Source organism: Varroa jacobsoni, unplaced genomic scaffold (assembly GCF_002532875.2).
Source record: "Varroa jacobsoni isolate VJ856 unplaced genomic scaffold, vjacob_1.0 scaffold_379, whole genome shotgun sequence".
Classification (NCBI taxonomy): Eukaryota; Metazoa; Arthropoda; class Arachnida; order Mesostigmata; family Varroidae; genus Varroa; species Varroa jacobsoni.
Genome location: NW_019213281.1, coordinates 70,013 through 91,425, shown reverse-complemented (window position 1 = coordinate 91,425; position 21,413 = coordinate 70,013). Strand labels below are relative to the sequence as shown.

The following is a 21,413-nucleotide window of genomic DNA, read 5'->3' as shown; positions in this document are numbered from 1 at the left end:
AATAACTTTTTTTTCTATTATTCATAATTCTATAATGTGATCAAGGAGTAGTAGTAAAACCCGATGTTAGAAAAATACTAGCTGGAAATATATTAGTAGGTTAGGTCAAAACAGTTTAGGTTCGGACATAAACACACTTCGGTTCGTTTCATGTCGTGCTAGAAGACAGCCGTCTGTCTGATGTAATGGCTGACAGCAATACCGGACGTAAAATTCATATGTCGTCTTAAAAAATGGTTTATCGCAGTTGTATGCACGTACATCTACATATTGACGGTATTATTATTTCTATTGTTTTTATTTTCGTTATCGTAGTAAACGGTTGGATATATTTTTAGCTTCCCATCAATATAAGGCATTGAAATTATTAAAAGTCCAACTAATACGCTAATCTTGTTCTACTTATATATTTTGCACAGAGGCAAATGGGGTGATTCCAGTGAAGATTACAGAATATCGGAGCAGTGTACACGTTGAGGAGGGTGACAGAGCGTACTTACCTTGTATCAGCCAAGGGCATCCAACACCGACATCAAACTGGTACCGCACTGATAGCACAGGTAAGTCGATAACACCAAAGTTCCCTCAGGGCCGAAAAATACCGGTGATTAGAGGCAAGCCACAATTGTCAATGTGTCGATTACCTCCAAGCTTTCATAGTCTCATAAAGAACTTGCCTATTAGCGAAAAGCTGATACTGTAAAAACTGAAAAAAAAACAATCCACTTTTCATGGATATCTTATGCTGATGTTACGAATGCTATTCGCATGGTCTATGACGCTAGCACAGATACGTACTCTTACGAATTGACGCCACACAAAAAGGATATGCCATCCTTTGCCTGAAAAATGCTTGGCTGTACATGTGTTTTGCTGCTGCTTCTGCTGCTGCTAATATTAATTCCGCTGATGGAAGGCAGCCGGAAAGCCAACTAAGGCTAGCAAACCCCAGAACGTGCGCGTTTTTTGTTTAAATGGTGTGAGCATTCGTAAGTGCGTGTTTATATCTAAAAGCGTATGCTAATATGTTTATGTATTTCTGTTTATGCATATGCTACATGAACGTGGCGCCTATTGGCCTCGTCACAACAGTCTTTTCGTGTCGGTCAAAAAAGTTGCCTTACAAACCCTACGGCCGCCAACCGTGGGAGCACCAAAGGAGTTCAACTTTAGTAGAACGAGAAAAAGACGAGACAGGACGTCAAGTCTTTACCATTGGAACTAGTGTGCCTGGTACATGGTAGAATGGTGGGTTATATTTCTATTGTTAAATGGAGGCAGATACTTTGGGAGGGGTACTCACGGTAGTTGAAGGGACCGCGGTCTGGGTGACCACGCAGGCAACGACATGGACCGAGAAGGAGCCAAATAGGGCGCTGATAATGGACGTACATTTAGTGACTTTGCCTGTAGCCATGGTTGCAGTTCTAGCAGCAGCAGAAGTGGTCATGGCGGTAGCGACTGGCAATGGCGCTGCTACCAGCTAATCACGCTGAGGCAAGCCTCGATTTCTTACTTAATGGTAGTGGGCAGTGCTGCTAGCGCTGGCCTGAAACAGAACGTAAAAAGCGGCAGGCCACCCGCCTGCTCGTTTTCGAGAATCGAAGCGGCAGCAACAGTGGCAGATGTAAGCCCGCGGAGAATGTATGTAGCGCGAGGATGGACTTAACAGCAGCAGGACCGAGGCAAAGCTCTGTAGCTATCCTTACCCCTATAGAAGCAGCGGCGGCGCCAGTCGTGGTCACAAGTGGCGTGACTTCGTACAATGAGAAACGAACGGTAAAGTGGCTGACCGCCGAGACCGAGGGGAACTGACCGACTAAAGACACAGAAGAGCAAGGCGCTGGCAAAAAGAAACCAGCGAAGTATTGGGGGCTCGCACAGGCAGCAGCAGCACGACTAATGCTGTATAGCGTCCGAGAAATAGATGTGGAACAGGGATATAACGGTACGGTCGTCTAGCCTCTACGGCAGCCGCAACCAGAAGAAGGGTAAATGATCCCCAACTTCAATCATGAATGAGTGTTGGCCTCACCTGGTACACCCTGACCGCTGGGCGACTCCAACTGCCGACAACGAAGGTCGATGTGGGCGCGGCGAGCCCACTCAACGATCGCCAACTTGTGCCTCCTTGCACCTTTTGTGGCCTAGCGTGTGAATGAAAAGAAGTCCGCCATCTGCAGTCGTTACGCCCCACGTCAGCCAAAGAAGAAACAGCCAGAGAGGATGAAAGAGCAGAGGAAGGATAAGCACTTATATGCTCGTATGCGTATGTGTGAGTTTAGGTATAACAAGATATGGTGAGACTCACACGAGAGCCTAGGAGATGAAATGAGGACGGTGGAACGGGGAGGCAGAACTGTTTTGATGGCTCTCCGCGGCAGAGGTGCTAATATACATTTTGGCCTTACGGCCCACCGGGTCGAGCAGAAGCGGCCACTAGATCAGTTACGGAGGGAGCGGCCTTTGCCTTACGGCTCAACCCACCGCTTATTGTAGTACTAACAGCAGAAGTAGTGGTAACAGCTGCGAACGGTCCTCAGACGGCGACGGCTGTGGCAGCGACGAAGAAACAAATGATGGAGAAGGCCATACAAGTCAGATATGACCATGGCAGTGAACTAAAGACGAAAAAGACGGTGACGGAAGTCCCGGAAGGATGAAGATAAAGTGGAGGACCAACGGAAAAGCAGAGAAAAAAATGCGTGAAAGATCTCAAAGGCTTTTTTTTGCAACAAGGATGAACTGTTTAAGGTTTCTAACGGATTCTGTTTTTACCCACCGCTCCTTTTCCGCTTTTTCATAATATAATTATTACCTAAATTTAGGCAAAATATAGGAACGACTACAATCTAATAATCGTTTACTATCACAGCTGCTAGCAACACACGGTAATTCACAAGCAATACATTATTTTTTTTTGTAGGTGCCCTCAGTCCCGTATTGCCATCGGACCGTTTTCAACTTCTCGAAGGTGTACTGATAATATCGTCTTCGTCACCCAGTGATTCGGGCCGGTACGTCTGCATGGTCAACAACTCCGCGGGCGAAGAACGTGCCCAGAGCGACCTCTACGTTACTGTTCCGCTGATAGCGCGTGTCGAGCCCAATATCCAAGTAGTGGACGTTGGCCGGACAGCAAACATGTCATGCCGCATTAGCGGACAACCGGTCCACTCTGTTGTCTGGACAAAGGACGGCCAACCGCTCAGTAAAAGCCCACGCTTCAACCTGCTTACCACCGATATTTTGCAAGTGCTCGAAATTTCACCGGTGCATCGTCAGGACCGTGGAATGTACCAATGCCAAGTGGCTAACGCCAAAGATTCCGCACAGGGAACTGCCCAACTCATTATCGGAGGTAGGGAACCGCTCTTATTTTTTGAATATAGAAGTCAAATATATTTTTAAACCGTATAAGAGTTATATCACCATATATACTCGAGTCCCACACTATACATTACGTCATGGCATGTAGGAGATTGTTATACACGACGTTCATATCGGTTCAATCAAGCTGAACGTTCACTTTATTACGCAAAGTTCCCGCTTGTGCTTCGCAGAAGCTTTTGTTTGTTCGCAGAAGCTACAGGAGTCGATACTACCACTAGCTAAAAAATAAAATACTTTCATAAAACCGCCATTATAGCTTCTCAATGGGTCAATGATCGACCATGCACTGAAGGTTTGGTCAAACCTAGATATTAATTCACTGCTGTCGCCAATCAGTTTCGTGAAGATCACCATTAGCAGCAAAAGTAGTACAGGGGATTTATGTCACGTTCAATAAAACAACGTGCGCGATCCAGCGACTCCATTCAGTGGACTCAGTAAGGCGGACGGTGCAGGTAAGCGAAGAAGACATGAGCCCCTCTTGCTGCTGTTACTGCAGTGAACTAACAATGGTGACCTAACTGATACTTCAAATCATCTTTTCCTCGTTGCGCACCGTTTTCTACTGCATGGTTCGGTATAATTCTTCTTCTAAAGAGCAAAGACAGCAGCTGCAGCGATACCAACTCGTTCGAAGTGAGTCCGCTCCTGCTGCTGTTCTTAGCTCGCACAACAAAAAGGGCCTGTTAAAAAAGTTGTTGGCCCTTTCATCTTCGGCCGATTTAGTCAGAGGCTGTTGGGTCGGCGAGAGTCAGGTAAAATTGGTACTGCTCGACCCAGCTAAGGTAAGCCAAATTTAAGACAAGGATGACGAGTCACTGAAGTGGTTGGACAGCGTAGGCGCTGTGTTCAACAAGAGCGTACTTTGGGAGGCAAGGAATTAGGGCGCTAAAGCGGTGAACTCGGCCATGGTTAGCTCTAGGGGAAGAGCAACGTTGGATCTAATTAAGGAACTCCCTCAAGAAGTAACTGCAGCATTGTAAGGGACGCCAGGGTTCTCTTAGAGATCCTCGATGCTTTTCAGCATACCTGCATTGCCCGCGGTGCCAGCTGAATCTTTTCCGCGGATCAAGCCTCCCTTCCTGCGTACACCGCAAAACGGTAGACAGCTGGAGAAGACGCTGGTGGCTGGCGGCAGTAGCGCATGAGTAGAATGCGTGTCTGCGCAAAAAGCTCATCCACCATAAAGAGAGGCAGTAGCAGCAGGAATGGGTCGTTAAAGCGAGCGACACAATTTAGGCTGTTCATGGGGCCCGGACTCGTGGCCCTATAACAAGAGGTCACCTTCTAGCCTTGGAAGGAAAACAGCCATTGAGTGAGTCAACCCCTGCTGCCTTTTCCCCTATTCTCATCGTCAAAGAAGACCATCCCACTTGTTCCTATTCAAGCTGCTGCTGCCGTCGATACCAACTCTGCAAAATTCCTTGCCGTTTAGACCCACTCTCGGGTGGCTAACTCGACGAAACGCAAGACAAGGTAGAGCAAGTGAAAGAACGTGTAGCTAAAATTAAATCCTTCCGCGCCGACAGCACCTGCAGTGGTGGCGAGCACAGCGTTGATGATGCCGTGCAAATACGTTGTGGTCGTACGTAGTATACGCACGACCACCGTCTACCTGTCGGCTGTGAAACAACTGTCTGTTAGAAGTTATGAAGGGCAATTTTTGTATTGATGCCGTTAGTAAAAAACGCGGCGACGACGACGACGACTTTTCCTCGCGCTGCCTATCACTTTGCGCTGCGATTTATTAAATATCGTATGCCTTTATATAACTACCATAAGATTGCCTCACAAAATAATGAGTGGTTACGAGAATCAGAACACTGGTCAGCCAGCTCCAGGAAAAAAATCATGTTTTACAAAGTATCTGTAGTGGTCGCTAAAGCGTATTTAATGATTGCCGAGTCCCTTGCTTGAGCGTTGTCTGTACGATACTGGAGCGCCGAATCGAGACAATTGCTAAGCGTAAGCCATAGATATAATATAAAATAAACTCAAAAAAACACTATGTGGGTCATTAAGTTATATTGAGATGTATACGAAGCGTATTGTTGTTTAATTTTCAGAGGATGCACCCGTATTGGAGCACGCTTTCCGCGAGCTGACTCTTAAACCGGGCAGTATGGCATCGTTGAAATGCTCAGCCTCTGGAAACCCCCTACCCCAAATTACGTGGACATTGGATGGGCAGCCTGTACCAGAAGTCTATCACATTCGAATCGGTTAGTAGCGATCATTTTAGCGGAAATTCTTATTTATATATTCATCAGTTATGATATGTGATTGTTTAAGATTGCACGATTTTTTTGGCAACAAGGTTTTAGCACAAATACTCTCGCTCAAGGTGTAGAGCTGGTGGCGATATTAGTAGATCTTTCTGGATAGCTGCTTGAAAACAAGTAGCATTATGGTAAGAAATTAACTATGGTCTAACGTTAATGACCTCGCTTTGACTATCGACCTTCAACCTAACCAGCAAATCGGATTCAGTTTGATTCCCGTTTATTTTATATAGATGATACGGCGATTATCAGTAAAATGTTTGGCATGAGCCTTATCTAAAGTCAAGAACAAATAGCTTTCCCATAGCACACACGGAACATCGGTTGATTTTATTCCTGCCTTGGTTGGAAATCAAATCGTACTAAATTCGCTGATATTTATAAAAGCTTTGAAATCCTATTTTTTGGTTTATGGGTGCCTGAAACAATGTGTGACAGGTCTGCAGGAGCCATCGGTGCATCCCGGAGAGCTTAGTTATGGTTCTCGCACGTGCTTCTCTGCTTCTTTCACTCTGGCTGGGTTGACCTAAAACAATCAGTGACCTTATGTCCTCATCTGTCCTTATTTGTACGCATCAGCCGAGCCACAACTTCCCCCTTGACAAAAGCAAAAGCCAACATACCAAGCTTTTAATGACCGAGTCTTGAACTTATTATATTAGCTCAGCTTCTCTTGCCATGAGAGAAGGCACTCGAAGTTGGTTAATGAATTTTTATGTTTTCTTCCAAAGCACGAAATATGTACGCTTCTGCGGCTTCCATCGTCGTTTTCGTCTATATAAACCGCCCGAATTAGCAGCTGCCATGTGAGCAGGTTGCCCAACTAGGCCGTTAGATGCTCATTTCACACAGTCGGCTTATGGCTTTTTCTTCTCGGATCTTTTCGCTCAAATCATGTGCGTGCGTTCGTCCGCACGGCATTGTTGGGTTTTCTTTGCTATCCTATCTCATTGGCGTGCACTGACTTCCTTCGATCCCATACTAACCAAACCAAAGGATTCGAAATGACGGCTGAAAAGGAGGTCTTGTGAGGAGAATACGTTCTATTCCTTTAAGAGACCAAGAGTCGCAAAATTGTAAATGACGAAAGAGAGCATTTGAGATATAATGGGGGCAAGTAGAACTAGAACAAGGGGAAACTACAAGTTTAGCAGCAATCTCGGTTTTACATCTAACATTTGAATTAATTTGCAATTAGTTAGAAGCGTCAACCAAGGGTCCCACTGCGGGCTGCGAAAACCTCTACTTTTCGTTGATTTGAAATGTAAAATGCTTTTTCCTCTGGGCGACTTTTATCCCGTCGTTGTACTTTATATTCGCTTAGTTAGTTTTCCCTGTTTTTCCTGCTCATTCGCGATATTTGACAGAGTTAGTAGATAAGTAAGGAAGGAGGGCGTAAAGAGTAAAAATATGCAGAAGGAAGATCACTACCGTTGCAGAAAACAATGTTGAGTAAGTCAATTTGGACTAATGGGATAATAATAGTGGACTACAAGCGTCTGAGAGGAAACTTCATCGACAATTTATATTTCAAAAAGCGATGACTGAGTTCTATAATATCGGTTTTGTAGATTTGATTTGGAATACAACTTTGATTTGTAGGATAATTGGTTCATCGTCACCAATTGTTTGCTTACTATTCAACGCAGCTATTCTTGCTAAGAAAGGTGCCTGCGATTCCCTTCTGAAGTATGCTTGTACCACTCCAAGTAGCGTTCGTCCACGTACGGGGACTTAGCCGGACGTGAGTAGTCTTAAGATTTCTTTGGATCGCTACCATGCTGTTTTCCATAAAATTCAATCGAGCCTTGCCCATGGAGACGAACGCACCCTTGTAAATTTAAGCTCCGACGTATGATTTGCCAGCGAACACGTTTCAAATTTGAATATGATGTTGTTATAGACATCGCCGTGTGATCTGGACTCTTGCTGCATTTTTCGACGCTCAGCTAATCTTCAAAACCGACCCTTGGGTCGAAAATCCTGGGACTAGCCAATTCAAACTACTATCGATTGGATGTACAGCCAAAAAGAAATATCACACTATCGCTTATAAATAGTCGCTTCTCTAAGCCCGTTGACGGATTGACAAGTACGATACGTTGCTTCTATCCTAATACGCGTTCGTACTAATAATAATAAAGATTCGATTAAAACAACTGGTATCTATAACTTTGTTGTTCATTGTTAATTAATAGTGTTGACGCCCCAATATACTACCTGAATTATGTATACATATTAGATATTACTTATGTAACGTGTGAATTTCACAGAAATTTAGGAAATGATCACCATGAAAAGCAATGACTTTTGAACTATGATCTTCGTGAAGTTTCTTTCGATGCGCGAATAAACGCCTTAATCCATGGCTATATTGTGGCTGTCGAGGACACTCATAAGACAGTTACACCACGATTGAGAATCCACTGTGATGACTGCTTACAAGAACGGATCCTGGTTATTACCAAAAGGCTACAGGTCGCTGGCTTAGAACGACACCTCCTGCATAACACTGCAGAAAAGATAATCGCTGATCCCGTTTATTACTTCACAGCAAAAAAAAAAAAGTTGACTGATCCTTCGTAGAATACTCACCAAAAATGACAATGTTCGCAGTCAAGTTGGCTAGCCGCTGAAAATTGGGGATTAACTTCCATAGCCAAATCATACGCTGATTGCGTCTAAGACTGTCTCCCGCATCAAGAGCTTGATTCTTAGCGTTTCTTAGTTGAAAAAAAGCTAGATAGAATGTTAGCGATCCTACGACTCTTTTGTTACCCCCAAACGGAGATGGGGTAATCATAACTCTAGAATACAGCTCGCGTAACTTTCTACAAAAAAAAGCATTGCTCTATCTCGGGGAAGATGTTCGTTGATGGAGCAATTATTTTCAAGGCCAACATGTTCTCCCTAATGTACATCAAGGTCCAACATAATGTCCCTATTCATATGTTCCAACAAATCAGTTTTTTTGAATGATCGATGCATCGATCGCTACATGAACGGAAGACTAATCTACTGACGTTTAAGCGGTTCGACAGTTCAGTTTGAAAGGTAAGTTTTCCATTTGGTTGCCGAGTTTACTGCTTGCATCAGAAGTCGGGATTTCGTTTGACCCGTGTCCTGCCGTATACTGGAACTAAGCCATCCGAATTTTAGCATTTTGGTCCTTTTTACTATTTCAAGAAGAAATATGAGGTTCCGTATTACGATTATTCGTCTAACCTTTTGCTGGCTTTTCTTGCATAAATTAAAAACGTTCTTACCTTATTCAGCACAACAGCACACTAAGCAAAAATGGTTTTTTATGTGCTCTTTTGCCTCGCAGGTGATTACGTCTCTGGAGAACGATCTGTTCACAGCTACGTTAACATAACTGCCGTACGCGTGGAAGATGGGGGCGTTTATACGTGCGCAGCCCGAAACGGTGTTGGTCGCGCTGAGCATTCGGCAAGGTTGCAAGTGCATGGTAAACCGCATATTCGTGCAATGGCGCCGGTCACTGCACTTGCCGGACGAACCGTGCACGTGCATTGTCCTGCTGCTGGATACCCCCTTAAGAGCATTCATTGGATTAGAGGTACATTATAGTGATAAGGTCTTTTATAAGGCTAGAAATAAAAGACTTGCGGAAATTCGTTTTAGTTTGCATCAATAAATAGCTCAGTATAGTGGTACATAAAGGGCAGCATGGGTATCAGCATTGATTCATGCGACGGAACTTGTATTATAGCGTCTTTTTAGGATATATCGTACAAAATGCCTATCTTAGCATGTTAGCATCACTTGGAAGCCACCTGTAAACAGTAATTAACAGACCAAGCTTATAGGAACGTCAGTACAAAAGTTGCAGCTCGCAATGGGCACATTAAACTCGATTGTAGATTACTAATAAAGCCAGATTTATGTTTTCGAATTATTTTTCGGATTATTGAGATTAATCTCTTACGATAAAGCCTACAACTGTTTTATTTAATGCTGTTTGAATAGACCTTCGTGGCCTACTCGAGGCCGAGGTTCTCACACATTTGGGTTCTTTGCGAGAAACGGAAAAGATTTTTCTTCGAAAAGAAAAACGCTGTAGCCAATTCGGATCGGCTGTGTTTGTCCATAGAAGGCAGAGCGAACCTATAGCTTTGTGCCAATACCAGCTATACCCAATGTGCGCCTAACCACCCATCTTACTTTTGTCTCAATCGCCCTGTATCCCTCTTAATCTTTCGTTGCATCGATTGTGCGCCTTTCGTTCGCCTACTCGAGCGAGTACACAATAAACACTACAACACTGAAGTCGTTCTCTGGTCTCGCGACTGTTAAGGCTGCTGTTCGTCTATTAAATGGAGCCCATTGTATACGTCACCAAGAATGTTACATGCTCAAGCATGTCGGTAATGAAGAAAATAGGATAAGACAAAACATACAAATACAGCCTATCATATATGCACTCACTGCGCTCTACACACTGCAACGGATCAAACGATTACAGAGTAACACAACGATATCTCGCAGTGGTTGGCTATGGACAGGCCAACCAGAAACATCGCTAGCCCGATCCGTTAACGGTCGGCTGGCTGGTAAGCTATGGAAACGAAGCCCTCACGTTTAAAGTTGCTCCTATTGCGAAGGAGAAAAAGGCTTTTCCTTAAGGAAGGAAAGTTTTCTTTTTCCATGAGCGATTAAGGCGGGCTGTTGAGCAGGCAAGAGTATAGGCCATCGCCTTTATCGCCTTTGTGCCCGAGGCCACCTAACCACTGCTATCACCGCCATCACCACTAACGCGTGGATAGTCGCCGACTGCCTCTCCTGTAAACTGCTCAGAAAGAGCTATTGGTTAGGTAAGTGGCCTAGCGTTTTGGACCATCTCAACCGTGTCCGTGGTATGGGCGGTAAAGGCAGCGATGACTTTAGTGGAGTGCAAGTAAGTAGCAAAGACGAACTAAACATTCTAACCCAGTTCTACTAAAGTGACGAAACCCCGTAAGCAGTAGAATAGTTGCTCAACCACAGTTCCAAAGAAAAAGAAAGGCGAAGAGGATATGGCGCAACCGGGAAGGCGAAGAAACAGAAGTCCGAACGAGCGTGAAGTGGCAGAGTTCATTTCGGGCGACGTGAGCGGCCTGTCAACACACAGACACGCCACAACAGTCTTACGGGTACAGACTCGCTAGCTTGTGAAGACGGAAATAACAGCAAAGCTTAGATAGGAGCGAGAAAAATGCGCCTGGGGAGGCGGGCCGGATCCAAGTGGCCTTGGAGATGCCCATTCTCACTGTGTTCAGTGTCTTCAGGGGGAGGGACGAATATAGAACGAAAGGGCCCGTCACCGGCCAAGGCCGAGGTCGCCGACTCCTGTGCTGTCTGCACAACACGTCCTGCTGACTGAACAACTAACAGAACAGTCTGGTTGATCGTCTAGTACGATTGGCTGTTGCCAATTCAGCGAATGTCAGCTCTCTCTATTCTTTCATCTCAGTAAAATCGACTAAGGGTAACCCGTGGATGTCACGAGGTTGACATTCTCACCTCGAGCGACAGCTTCGTAGACGTAAGGGCAAGGCCACATAGGGCAGTTTATTTTAACAAGAGGGAGCACCGTCTACTAAGCACGGGCCCTGTGTATATCGCATTTACACTAGGGGAGTCGGTCTCGAAGAACCAGCTCGCATTGACTAAAGAATTTCGGACTAAGGATTTTCATCTGGCTTTATTGCTGAGGCTACGGGATGAGTATAGAAAGGGGTTTACCCTACATCACATAGCATTGTTAAACCATACCTAAACGAGGGCATTCGGAGAGCCACGGTGACGCGATGCCAGCAATTGTAATGACATGGCTATTGTGACGTGAAGGCTATACTATACAGCTTCTGCCTCATTTCTGCATAAGCAATAACGCACTATGCATGATCGTTAAGAGCGCTTTATCATATAAATCAAGCCCTCTGAAGCTAACATTGTATGACTTACCGCCACAAAGTCCGATTAGCGTTCGTAGGCGGAGAACGACTTATCCCTGCAGGTCAAACGGTCCATCCTGTTTAGGTAGGCAACTACGACTGGCAGAGCATTGCCTACTGGCAAATTAAAGCAAAATTTTATGTAGAAACAATTGATATAGAAAAGCCACCAGAAATTAAGCGTAGTGGAAATAGTAGTGTTGTGTTATTGTTTTCAGATAACCGTACATTGCCCCAGAATCATCGTCAAAAAACGTTTGACAATGGGACACTGGTAATAGCTGATGTAGAACGGCGGACTGACGACGGCCAGTATACCTGTGTCGTCACTGGAGATCACAATGTCGTCGTCTCAAAGCAGCTCAAGCTAACCGTTATGAGTTAGTATTTATTTTACGGCAGCGATTTTCTATTCCTTATTGTCTATATATCTGAGACTACTGCTTACCACCCCCCCACCCTCTTCCCCATATGAGAAAGATGTGAAGACGTTCTGTTAAGAAACATCCAGCTTTAACTTACCAATATTTTACTTTAATAATTTGTCCTTGTTTCATTCCAGTTCCGCCAATAGTAAACCCATTTACTTTCCCTGAAGACCTCACTCAAGGCAAGCGCGCCGGAGCGGCGTGCATTGTATCTGACGGCGATTTGCCCATCCGAATCGCGTGGCTAAAAGATGGCCAGCCCTTACCATCCAGTCTAAAAGCGTCTATTAGCGCGGCTAATGATTATACCTCGTTTCTCTCATTTACTTCTGTGGATCAGCTACACTCGGGCAATTATACTTGTGTAGCCACCAACCCGGCAGCAGCTTCGAATTATACCGCACCTATGGTCGTACAAGGTAACCCAAAATTGGAAAGAGCGTACGTCATTTAAGTTGTCCGATGTGAAGGTTTTACGTAGACTATTATATCCAACGGAAGCTTCAAGACGATGATATCAACCATTAGGTACAGGGTTACCTAGTGAAACATTGGCATTGCATTGGTGATGAGTATTCTTGTGTAAATATTAGCATTTCATACTATTTTAGTACCCCCAAGGTGGCTAACGGAGCCTCTGGATCGACATGCCATCGTTGGAGAGCCGATCGTCTTCGACTGTCAAGCGTCAGGTCACCCGCTACCAGTTATTCGTTGGAAAAAGCAACAAAGTTAGTATAAAACTCAACAGGAATAAAGCTGTCGTATCATTTTTTCACGTTTCCAGTTTTTTAACCATAATCCGGTATTATGATATGACATGATCCTGTTTAAATTGAAATACTCAAGCTAATAAAAAGATCTTTTTTTATTTCAAACTAGTTCTTATTTGAAAATAGTTAAACATATTCATTATGTATTGCATGGTGTTAGAGTTATAGCAAGTTCGTAGCAATATGAGTAATACCAGTTGAAATAAAAAGACAACTTGTGGATTTGGATGAATCACTTGTAGACTAAATTGAGTGAGACAAGCTAATTTCTAGACAAACACAGAACACGATTCTAAATAATGGCAAATTTATTCTATTTTGGTTAACAAACGACGCACCAGAGAGCGATTTCGCTGTGATTATTAGCAACGCTAACATTCAGATTCTCGAGAATGGATCGCTATCAATACGAGAGGTTTCGCGAGAAGACGCAGGCCCCTACATGTGTCAGGCCGTAAATGGAGTGGGACCAGGCATCTCTAAGGTCATCAATCTTGATGTGCATGGTAAGCGTCTGAAGACCGGGTGCTCACCCGATGTGCCTATGGGACCACTATGTCTTATCTCATGACACTGTTGTAGTTATTTGTGATCAGAAAAGTAAATAAAAGCCTCCTAGTGCTCTTCTAGTTCTAGGCCATTTTTAGCGTTACAGTCTTAATCAGACAGACCATCGAGTTCTTTTCCCATAATACAGAAGAAGCTGTTCCAATGAAGGCTGATTGGCCTTTCATCAAAACATAGCAAACCATAATGCATATTTGATCCGTGTAGGCTCCCTTTCGACAATTATTGTTATAAAGCACTGCAAAAGTTAGTCAGGTAGCCGACATGTCAGAAATATAGATGCTGCAAGATTCCTGCAGGCGTGGGATGTTAACGCAGAGTGTTTCACTGGTTAATCTATTTTGCAGTGGCGGCCCATTTCGAACGAAAGTTCCAGGCGCTCACTGTGCGGCGTGGTGATAGCTTCCAGCTAAATTGCCGAGCCATTGGAGAGCCACCGCTTGTTGTGACATGGACTAGGGATCGGCAACCTTTCAGTCCTAATCTTGAACCTCGATATGTAGTGCAGGAGCTGAATACAAAGGAAGTTCTTGAATACAAAATACACGTAGCGACCGCTGAGCGAAGGGATTCATCGCTTTTCAGCTGTTATGCCGAGAACGCCTTCGGAAGGGACGACACCAACTTTCAGGCGAGTTTACATCTTAATGCGGTGAAAAATATAGTTTTTTCTATAAGCAATGGTATTATTATTACTAGTGACTATAGTAAGTGGCTGTTTTTGCCATATTACGTATATATGAAACTTTGTACAATATTCTGCATAAGATACAATAATATTGTAAATAAACTCAACGTTCTTAGATATATATAGAGCTGTTTATAGCGACCGCAATAACAATTTGCCTGCCTTTTGCACGACAGGTGGTGGTCCAGGAACCTCCTGAAAAACCACGGGAAGTAGACGTAGCTTCAGTAAGCAGCCGTTCAGCTACGTTAACATGGCAACATCCATACAGTGGCAACAGCCCCATCATCCGATATATTCTTGAGTTCAAAAAATCCAAAGGTATAAGTCGCGTTATGTAAGAGCTAAACGCGAGCCGTATCGTAATCCTTTGATTTTTCTAACAACGTTTAGAATCACGGTAGCCCTGGTCGGGAGAATTGCTTTTGGTTCTGGCTCTAAAACGGAACGTGCCATTCACTTAACTAATTGACTCGTTTTATTAACTCTGTTTAGCGAGTTGGGAAATTGCGCAGGCGAGTACGGTTGAGACGGCGGAACCGCGCGTAGTCGTCACTTCGCTTCGACCAAAAAGCGAATACGAGATTCGACTGAAGGCCGAAAATGCGCTTGGCATGAGCGAACCCAGTCAGGCGGTCACTGTGACAACGGATGAAGAAGGTACGCCTCGAGACCCTGAAACTGTAGAAGGTCTCCAACTCATATTTGGTCCTTCGGAGAGACCGCGCTGACATGCGATACTGCAATAATACACCGCGGTCGGTGGCCAATGCAAATGTATGCTAATGCGGACGAAATGCACAAAAGAAACCGACAATGGTGGGCAGTTAGAGCGAGGAATAAACTGCGAAACAGGCCAAGGAAGTAAATTTTTTAGAAAGATGCACCTTTCCTTAAACAAAAAAAAAACCATTTTCACATATAATACGAAAAGGGCACAAATAAAACGTGTCTTGATATCCGAGATTATAAACATGCTGCGTAACGACGAGACAGAATTGGGGGTTAACCTTTGTGACGATGCTAAAACCACAAAGCATTTACTTATTTTAAATACAAGAAACTAACTTCCTAACCCAGTTTTGGGACTGAACATTTATAATCTACTTTCCATTTCAATGGTATAAAAATATGTTGCGTCTTTTTTAAATGTACAACGTGAAGAACAACGTGGGTAAAGAATTCTTTTATTGGCATAATGTGTCGGTGATGAATATGAATAGTCTTCATGTTTTTGTATCTCTTACGAGGCGCATATAACAGAGCTCAGTCTTGGCTTAGGAATTTCAACATGAATGTATAAAGCCAACACGCACGGCTACCGACCGTAATTTCAAAACGCTGAAGCCCAACAAAGGAGTACAGCTAAGTTAGGTACGCAAATGTAGCTTCTATAGCTAGTTGGACTGACAAAAATATTCTTTTTTTCATTTTCATCCGGAATATCCTGCTGAATCGGATTGCGCCCTTGAATCATATCGTGATAATCAGTAGAAGACGCAATGCTTGTAAGGTCTATAGAAGTTTAGATGGTGACGAGTTGAAATGGTTTTCACGCCTGACTCGCTCAATTGGTAGCCGACACAATTTCAGTATTATACATGTAACGTAATGTTTATCAAGCTTAGGTTGAAACATTCACATACAGACTATGCAGATATACGTTGTTTTTCTCTGTATTACAGCCCCAAATTCGGTACCACGCAACATAAAGATCAGTCCAATAGGATCCTCGAGCCTACACGTTATTTGGGACGTAAGTATCATGCCAGATTATTGATACGAGTTATCCAAATTAACAATACCCTTCGAATGGGTTATTACATGTGACAGAAGGAAGTTTAACGACGACGAGAACTTTGTGCGGAGTATAAATCGGATAAGCGTTTTGGGGTATGCCAGCTTATCATATACACATATACCTTATTTATACGCATATTTTGTAGGCACCTGAAAGCGGCGATGATGGTCCAGCAAGTGTGCAGGGCTATTACGTGGGCTATAAAGCGTCGGGTAAAGGTGGCGAGTCGTTTGCGTACAAAACGCTTGACGTGTCCGAACTTCCATCGGGACAGCCGCTTGAGACAAATATCCGTGAACTTAAGAAAAGCACCAAATATGTAGTGGTCGTACAAGCTTTCAATAGTAAAGGTGCCGGACCAGTGTCCGATGAAGTGTTAGCGCAAACACTCGAAATTGGTAAGTTTGTCACTTAGAGCATTTTTAGGTTTTGTACGTAGAGGAACTCTTTTCTTCTATATTGGTTGCCTTGCTACGAGCGAATAACAGTGACGGTAGTAAATGTGACCTGTTTATAATATTTTCGTTTGTACCTACACATTTATCTTGCGCGCGAACTTCAGATCCGCCCCCAGCCGCCAATCTAAAGCTGGTGTCTTCTACGTCTTCATCGGTTCATCTAGCCTGGAATATTGCCCGTGAGCAACCGATTAACGGTGAGTGAAGCCGAGCTATAATGACACCAATTAAGCTAATTTTATAAGTTGTCATATCTAAGCAATTACTGACCGTAATCGAAATCCATCTTACTGAACTATCGTAGCAGTAAGCAGTGGTGTTCTACGGATGCTTCATGATGTCGCTAAATTGATGCTTACTCTTTCAGGGTACACTGTATTTTATCGTGACACAAGTGGCAGCGGAGGTCCATGGCAGGAAAACTTCCTTCCTGCCGAAAAGGCTTCGCATATCGTACGAGGCCTTTCTTGTGGCCGGCCATATGTTTTCTATGTAGTCGCCCATAACGGGGCCGGAAAGGGGCCTCACAGCAACCATGTGCAAACTAAAACCGATGGCGCAAGTAGGTAAAACGAAAACACTTAGTTTGCTGGCTATTTTCCAGACAATACACTAAAAAAAGATACAATTAAACGCCCACCGAATTATTTGCAGCTCCAGTGGCACCGACATCAATACGGGAGTTTCTATCGTCGAACACTACATGCATCTCGGTCGATTTGTCCTCATGGAAAAGTGGCGGCTGTCCTATCTCCACGTTCGTCCTTCACTACCGGTTGGAAGGAGACTCCGACTGGACTAACCCGGGATCTAGGTAAGTAAAAAGAGCATTTGGAAACCGCACATTGCTTTGTACGTGTAAAGATGTTCATATTTATCGCGTTACGACTTATCAACATACAATTGTAGTGGATGACATGATCTAGGAAATACGGTCAATAAAGGAAGCAATGCTTCTAATTTTATCGTTCTCCACATTTTTTGAAAATTACAAGTTCACAATGTAGCAGAGAGTGCTGCTTCTTTTCTGTGTAATTACAGCTCCTCTAACTTATTTTTAAAAGATTAAGGTTGTCCATTTGTAGACTGAACATGCTTTCTGTTTCACTATTTTTTAGTATGAATACAAAATTTTTATTATCAAGAATATGATGAAAGAATAACCCAGTGACAGCACCTATAAACACCGAAGGATTCGTCTTCAAGCGAGTTTTAAACGCTCAACGATAACCAAACGAATTTGAAACCTTCAAAAATACACTTATGTATTTCTAATATAAACATGTAACATAATGATAAATTACTTTGTACATAGCGCTCCTTGGGACCCGTCATAATCAAAAAAAAATCTATTAGTATAACTTACTCCACTAAAATAACCAAAAGAAACGCTTAATCTACGTTACAGGTTGCCTATTTCGCAGGCCCTTTTTACTCACACATGGCGTTCCTTGAGAGCTGCTGTAATCATCTAAAAACCATTATTATGATTTACTACCTTAATATAGCAAAAAAAGGGCACAACCCACGTTGCAGGTTGCTTATTTCGCAGGCCCTCTCCATTTAGAAGTGTTAATAGCTGTACAAGTGCCTTTAATATGAAACATTGTCCATCTTTGTACGTAAAGTTGCGTCCTTGTATAAATCAGCGTACATGACAAAACGAGACGCAGTATCTATTTTCTAGGCCTCCTTTTCTGCGAGCTTTCTTCCCTAGCTAGAGTAGTAATGGTCGTACAGGGGCTCCTATTATATAGGAGCGTCAGTCTTTGTGCATAAAGTTCCGTTTTTTATATATGTTCAGTTAGGTAGCAACATTACTAGAAAAGACTATGTACCACTCTGGAACAGAGGGACGTCGAGCGAGATTCTAGGGCCATGGGAGTTGTTGAAAGGCTTTTGTCGAGGTGATCGTCAATAAATGGCCAACTAGATGTTTCTGTCCGCCAAACTTGTGCAGGGTATTACGAAGCGGAAACGCAGTTGGAAACCAGTTCGTTAGTGAGTTTGCGAGGATTGGCCTTAGAGCCATAAAGCCAGTTACGGCCATGAAGTTCTATGACAACTACAGCCGTAGGTGTAGTGAACCAAACTCATCCAAAGAATTCCCTAGTTCATTGTTGCTTTCCGCGTGACCACCCGTGTAGGATAACTCTGCTGACGGCAAGCTTTTACACAAAATTCACGGACGATTGCACTGAAGGAAATTTCTACAGGTCAGCTCTACAAGCCAAAGGGCTCAAATTATTGTTTTGCAGATCTCGCCCTTTCACGCCTCCGGGTGCTTGTCATACGGCGGTCTAGTATCCTTTGCCGCAATACCTATTCTCTACTTGCTAAGACGTTTCATTGGCAACATTGGTATTGGCGCCGAATGCTCTATAAAATATCGAAATTATTTAGGAGTATCTTGAAGCGAATCAGAAATTTCCCCGAATATTCTTTCGGGATTTTTCCTTAAAGGGTATGCGGACTTTTGTAGAACACTAGAATTACGTTTTTTTCTTTTTCTATTGTTCAGACATTGTAAAGGAAGAATATTAGGGCAAGAAACTAAGAAGTCCGCACTAAGCTAAACCCGATGGCTTCTCTCACCAGCAGCCCAAGGTCTTTTTTTCGCGAACTCCACTCCCAGTTCTCGCTGCCACGAGGGATCGAAAATCAAGTCAGCTTTATGAAGCACAAAATGACTAACAACGTCATAGAAAGAAAGAGGTGCTGCTGGACTCTTGCTGGCATCAGCCAACGGTTTTCGACTCAACGGTAGCTGTTGCAGTAGCAGCAGGAATCGCTGCGATACTGATGGCCGAACTGGAGGTCCGTTGCGTGGAGAAATTCGTTTACTTAGTTTTTTATTCGAAAAGGCTAGACAGAGAGGCCCCGTTCGTTTCACTCCATTCCAAAGTACCGCCCCTCTCTTCCGTCTCCTATCATGTCGGCTCTCCGTTAGTCAGGAGATCGGGTTTCAACGAATCCCGATCCGAGCGTATCGGATGTTTCTTTACCAGCGGCCACCACTCTGGGCTGGACCAGGACAAGCAAGGCAAAGGCAGGCCTATCTGAGCCTGGCTTTCTTTCTCATTGTAGTTCCTTTCTAGTTGCCCTACTCACTAGCCTCTGGGCCAGCTCCTCTAACTCTCAACATACACAAACTGAACTCCAGCTCTGCTTTTCTACTTGACTTCCTCTACTCGGCTAGCAAACGAGTGGCCGACGGTTGGGCAGCCGCCACTGCCACCACCTTCGTAATTGTAGGGATCTCGATTTTCAATCGCCCATTTTATTGCGAAACCGAAATCCAGCGTCGAAGAGAGAACGAGAGCAAGACTTTCACCATTTTTACTGTATCTTCTGCGAGTAGCCTCTGGGTGGAAGCGGTAGCAATGGGAGTCTGAACGAATAGTGGGGTCTGATGCTGACGGTACTGATCAGCCGTTAGCTATGTTTCCAATGCAGCAAGTAAAGAAACGAAACCAAGCAGACTAAACTGGACGAAACCAGCGGAGGCCCGTCTGTGGCCAACAGCCAGTGACCCGCAGTTGTGTAAAGAGAAAATCGCAGGCGGGCTAGACCTCCGGACTGCTTTGAGTAGTAGTAGACTTTCTGACTTTCAGTGAGCATAGTAAGCCGAGCAAGCAGCCCATGGGTCCACAAACGATTTCAAAGATGTTCCTCCAAATTAGCTTGGCGTCGCCGTTTGTTCTTCCATCTTTCATGGACACAAAATTGTTTTCGGCATAATCGTTTACCTTTACCAAACCACCAGTATAACCGCAGCGGCTAACTAACTATAACGATCACCGCAACGACGGTAGCAGTAGCCAAACGGAGCAGTTAGCATAGATGGAATAGCTTATAGCGTTGGATGGTATCAAAAGAAACAGACACGCTGTTTTGTTAGCCTTGACGAGTGGGATGGTCCTAGGATGTTTTGCAAACAGGAGAATATTTCTGGACGCTTGCATGTTAGAACTTACAAACAACGATAGCATGCGTTTTTTTTTTTCATTGACTTTTGCCTTTTTTTTTGCTATTTCATTGATGTTTCATTTGCAGAGCTTTTGATGCCTCATCCAGCTCAACGACTCAGCACCCAGTGACCCTGTGCTCACTTGCGCACGCCACGTGGTACACTCTGTTAGTTGCTGCCCACAACGAGGCGGGTGCTACGGAAACCGAGTATCCATTCTCAACACTTACTCTACAAGGAGGTAAATCTACCGAAATCCATGTCGTGCACTGCATCTTCAGAGAAGTGGATTCGTCTTTGTTAGCCGGTGGTTATTGGGTATATGTTGTGCCTGCTACCGTCTAGTCAATAGTTAAATAGCTGATGATGTATGACGAAGATGTTCGAAGTTACTAGCTTTTAATTTTCACCTCTAACTTATGCAGCTGCAAAAAGCGATCTATAGTACTTACCCCATTTGCGTTTTTTGCGCACTACTGTCAGTCGGCATTCTTGGAAATATTTACGTACGTTGTATAACGTTTCATTATTTCTGCCCAGCATTATTTGAGCCACTGCGGTAGTTAATCGGACATCTATAGCATTAACTGCTTTTGCCTGCTTAATGTTACCAACTGGCCGATAGCGGGTAAACTCACATAGTCTTAGATTTTGCGTAGCTAGTCGCTTCTTCCAAGAGCGTTATAAGACGCAGAAGGTGTCTCGTCACTGCCAATGGACTAGTGGCGTGTCTACTTCACATATCAAATAATAGCTATACCGGCAGCGCAGTCAGCCGGCTCAATGTTAACCCCATGTGCTTGCTTTACGACACCCTGTCTCCCGTCCTGCTTGCTGCAGCAGTATATGCTCGCCGACATCCTTCTTAAGCCTTCACGACCCCTCATCAACGGGAAATCATCAAGGCAGTACGGGGACAACGTTGTTTTGTCGCTGGGCGAAAGCTGGATCCCGCTGGCTGTTGGCTACTCCGCTTTCTGGGGTCAAACAGCAGTGCCCAGCTGGTAGAGTGTTCCCGGTCGGCCAAGATCTCATCGGATAACATGTACAACAAAAGGGCCACCGTGAGATTACCAGGTCATTGGGCGAATGCGGC

At 44.1% G+C, this 21,413-nt stretch overlaps 1 protein-coding gene across 2 annotated transcripts in view; it reads left to right on the top strand.

Moving 5' to 3' along the window:
* LOC111259890 (cell adhesion molecule Dscam1) overlaps positions 1–21,413 on the top strand; it is a 134,510-nt gene that overhangs the window by 108,583 nt on the left and 4,514 nt on the right. For both annotated transcript variants that reach the window (XM_022832246.2, XM_022832247.2), the window contains exons 5-21: positions 420–560; positions 2,927–3,361; positions 5,460–5,615; positions 9,004–9,255; positions 11,851–12,012; positions 12,195–12,479; positions 12,672–12,791; positions 13,175–13,339; positions 13,748–14,031; positions 14,265–14,409; positions 14,584–14,748; positions 15,774–15,844; positions 16,035–16,287; positions 16,452–16,544; positions 16,715–16,909; positions 17,002–17,161; positions 20,404–20,558. In XM_022832246.2, the coding sequence (XP_022687981.1) occupies positions 420–560; positions 2,927–3,361; positions 5,460–5,615; positions 9,004–9,255; positions 11,851–12,012; positions 12,195–12,479; positions 12,672–12,791; positions 13,175–13,339; positions 13,748–14,031; positions 14,265–14,409; positions 14,584–14,748; positions 15,774–15,844; positions 16,035–16,287; positions 16,452–16,544; positions 16,715–16,909; positions 17,002–17,161; positions 20,404–20,558 (3,237 nt within the window). The remainder of the gene's footprint in view (positions 1–419; positions 561–2,926; positions 3,362–5,459; positions 5,616–9,003; positions 9,256–11,850; positions 12,013–12,194; positions 12,480–12,671; positions 12,792–13,174; positions 13,340–13,747; positions 14,032–14,264; positions 14,410–14,583; positions 14,749–15,773; positions 15,845–16,034; positions 16,288–16,451; positions 16,545–16,714; positions 16,910–17,001; positions 17,162–20,403; positions 20,559–21,413) is intronic.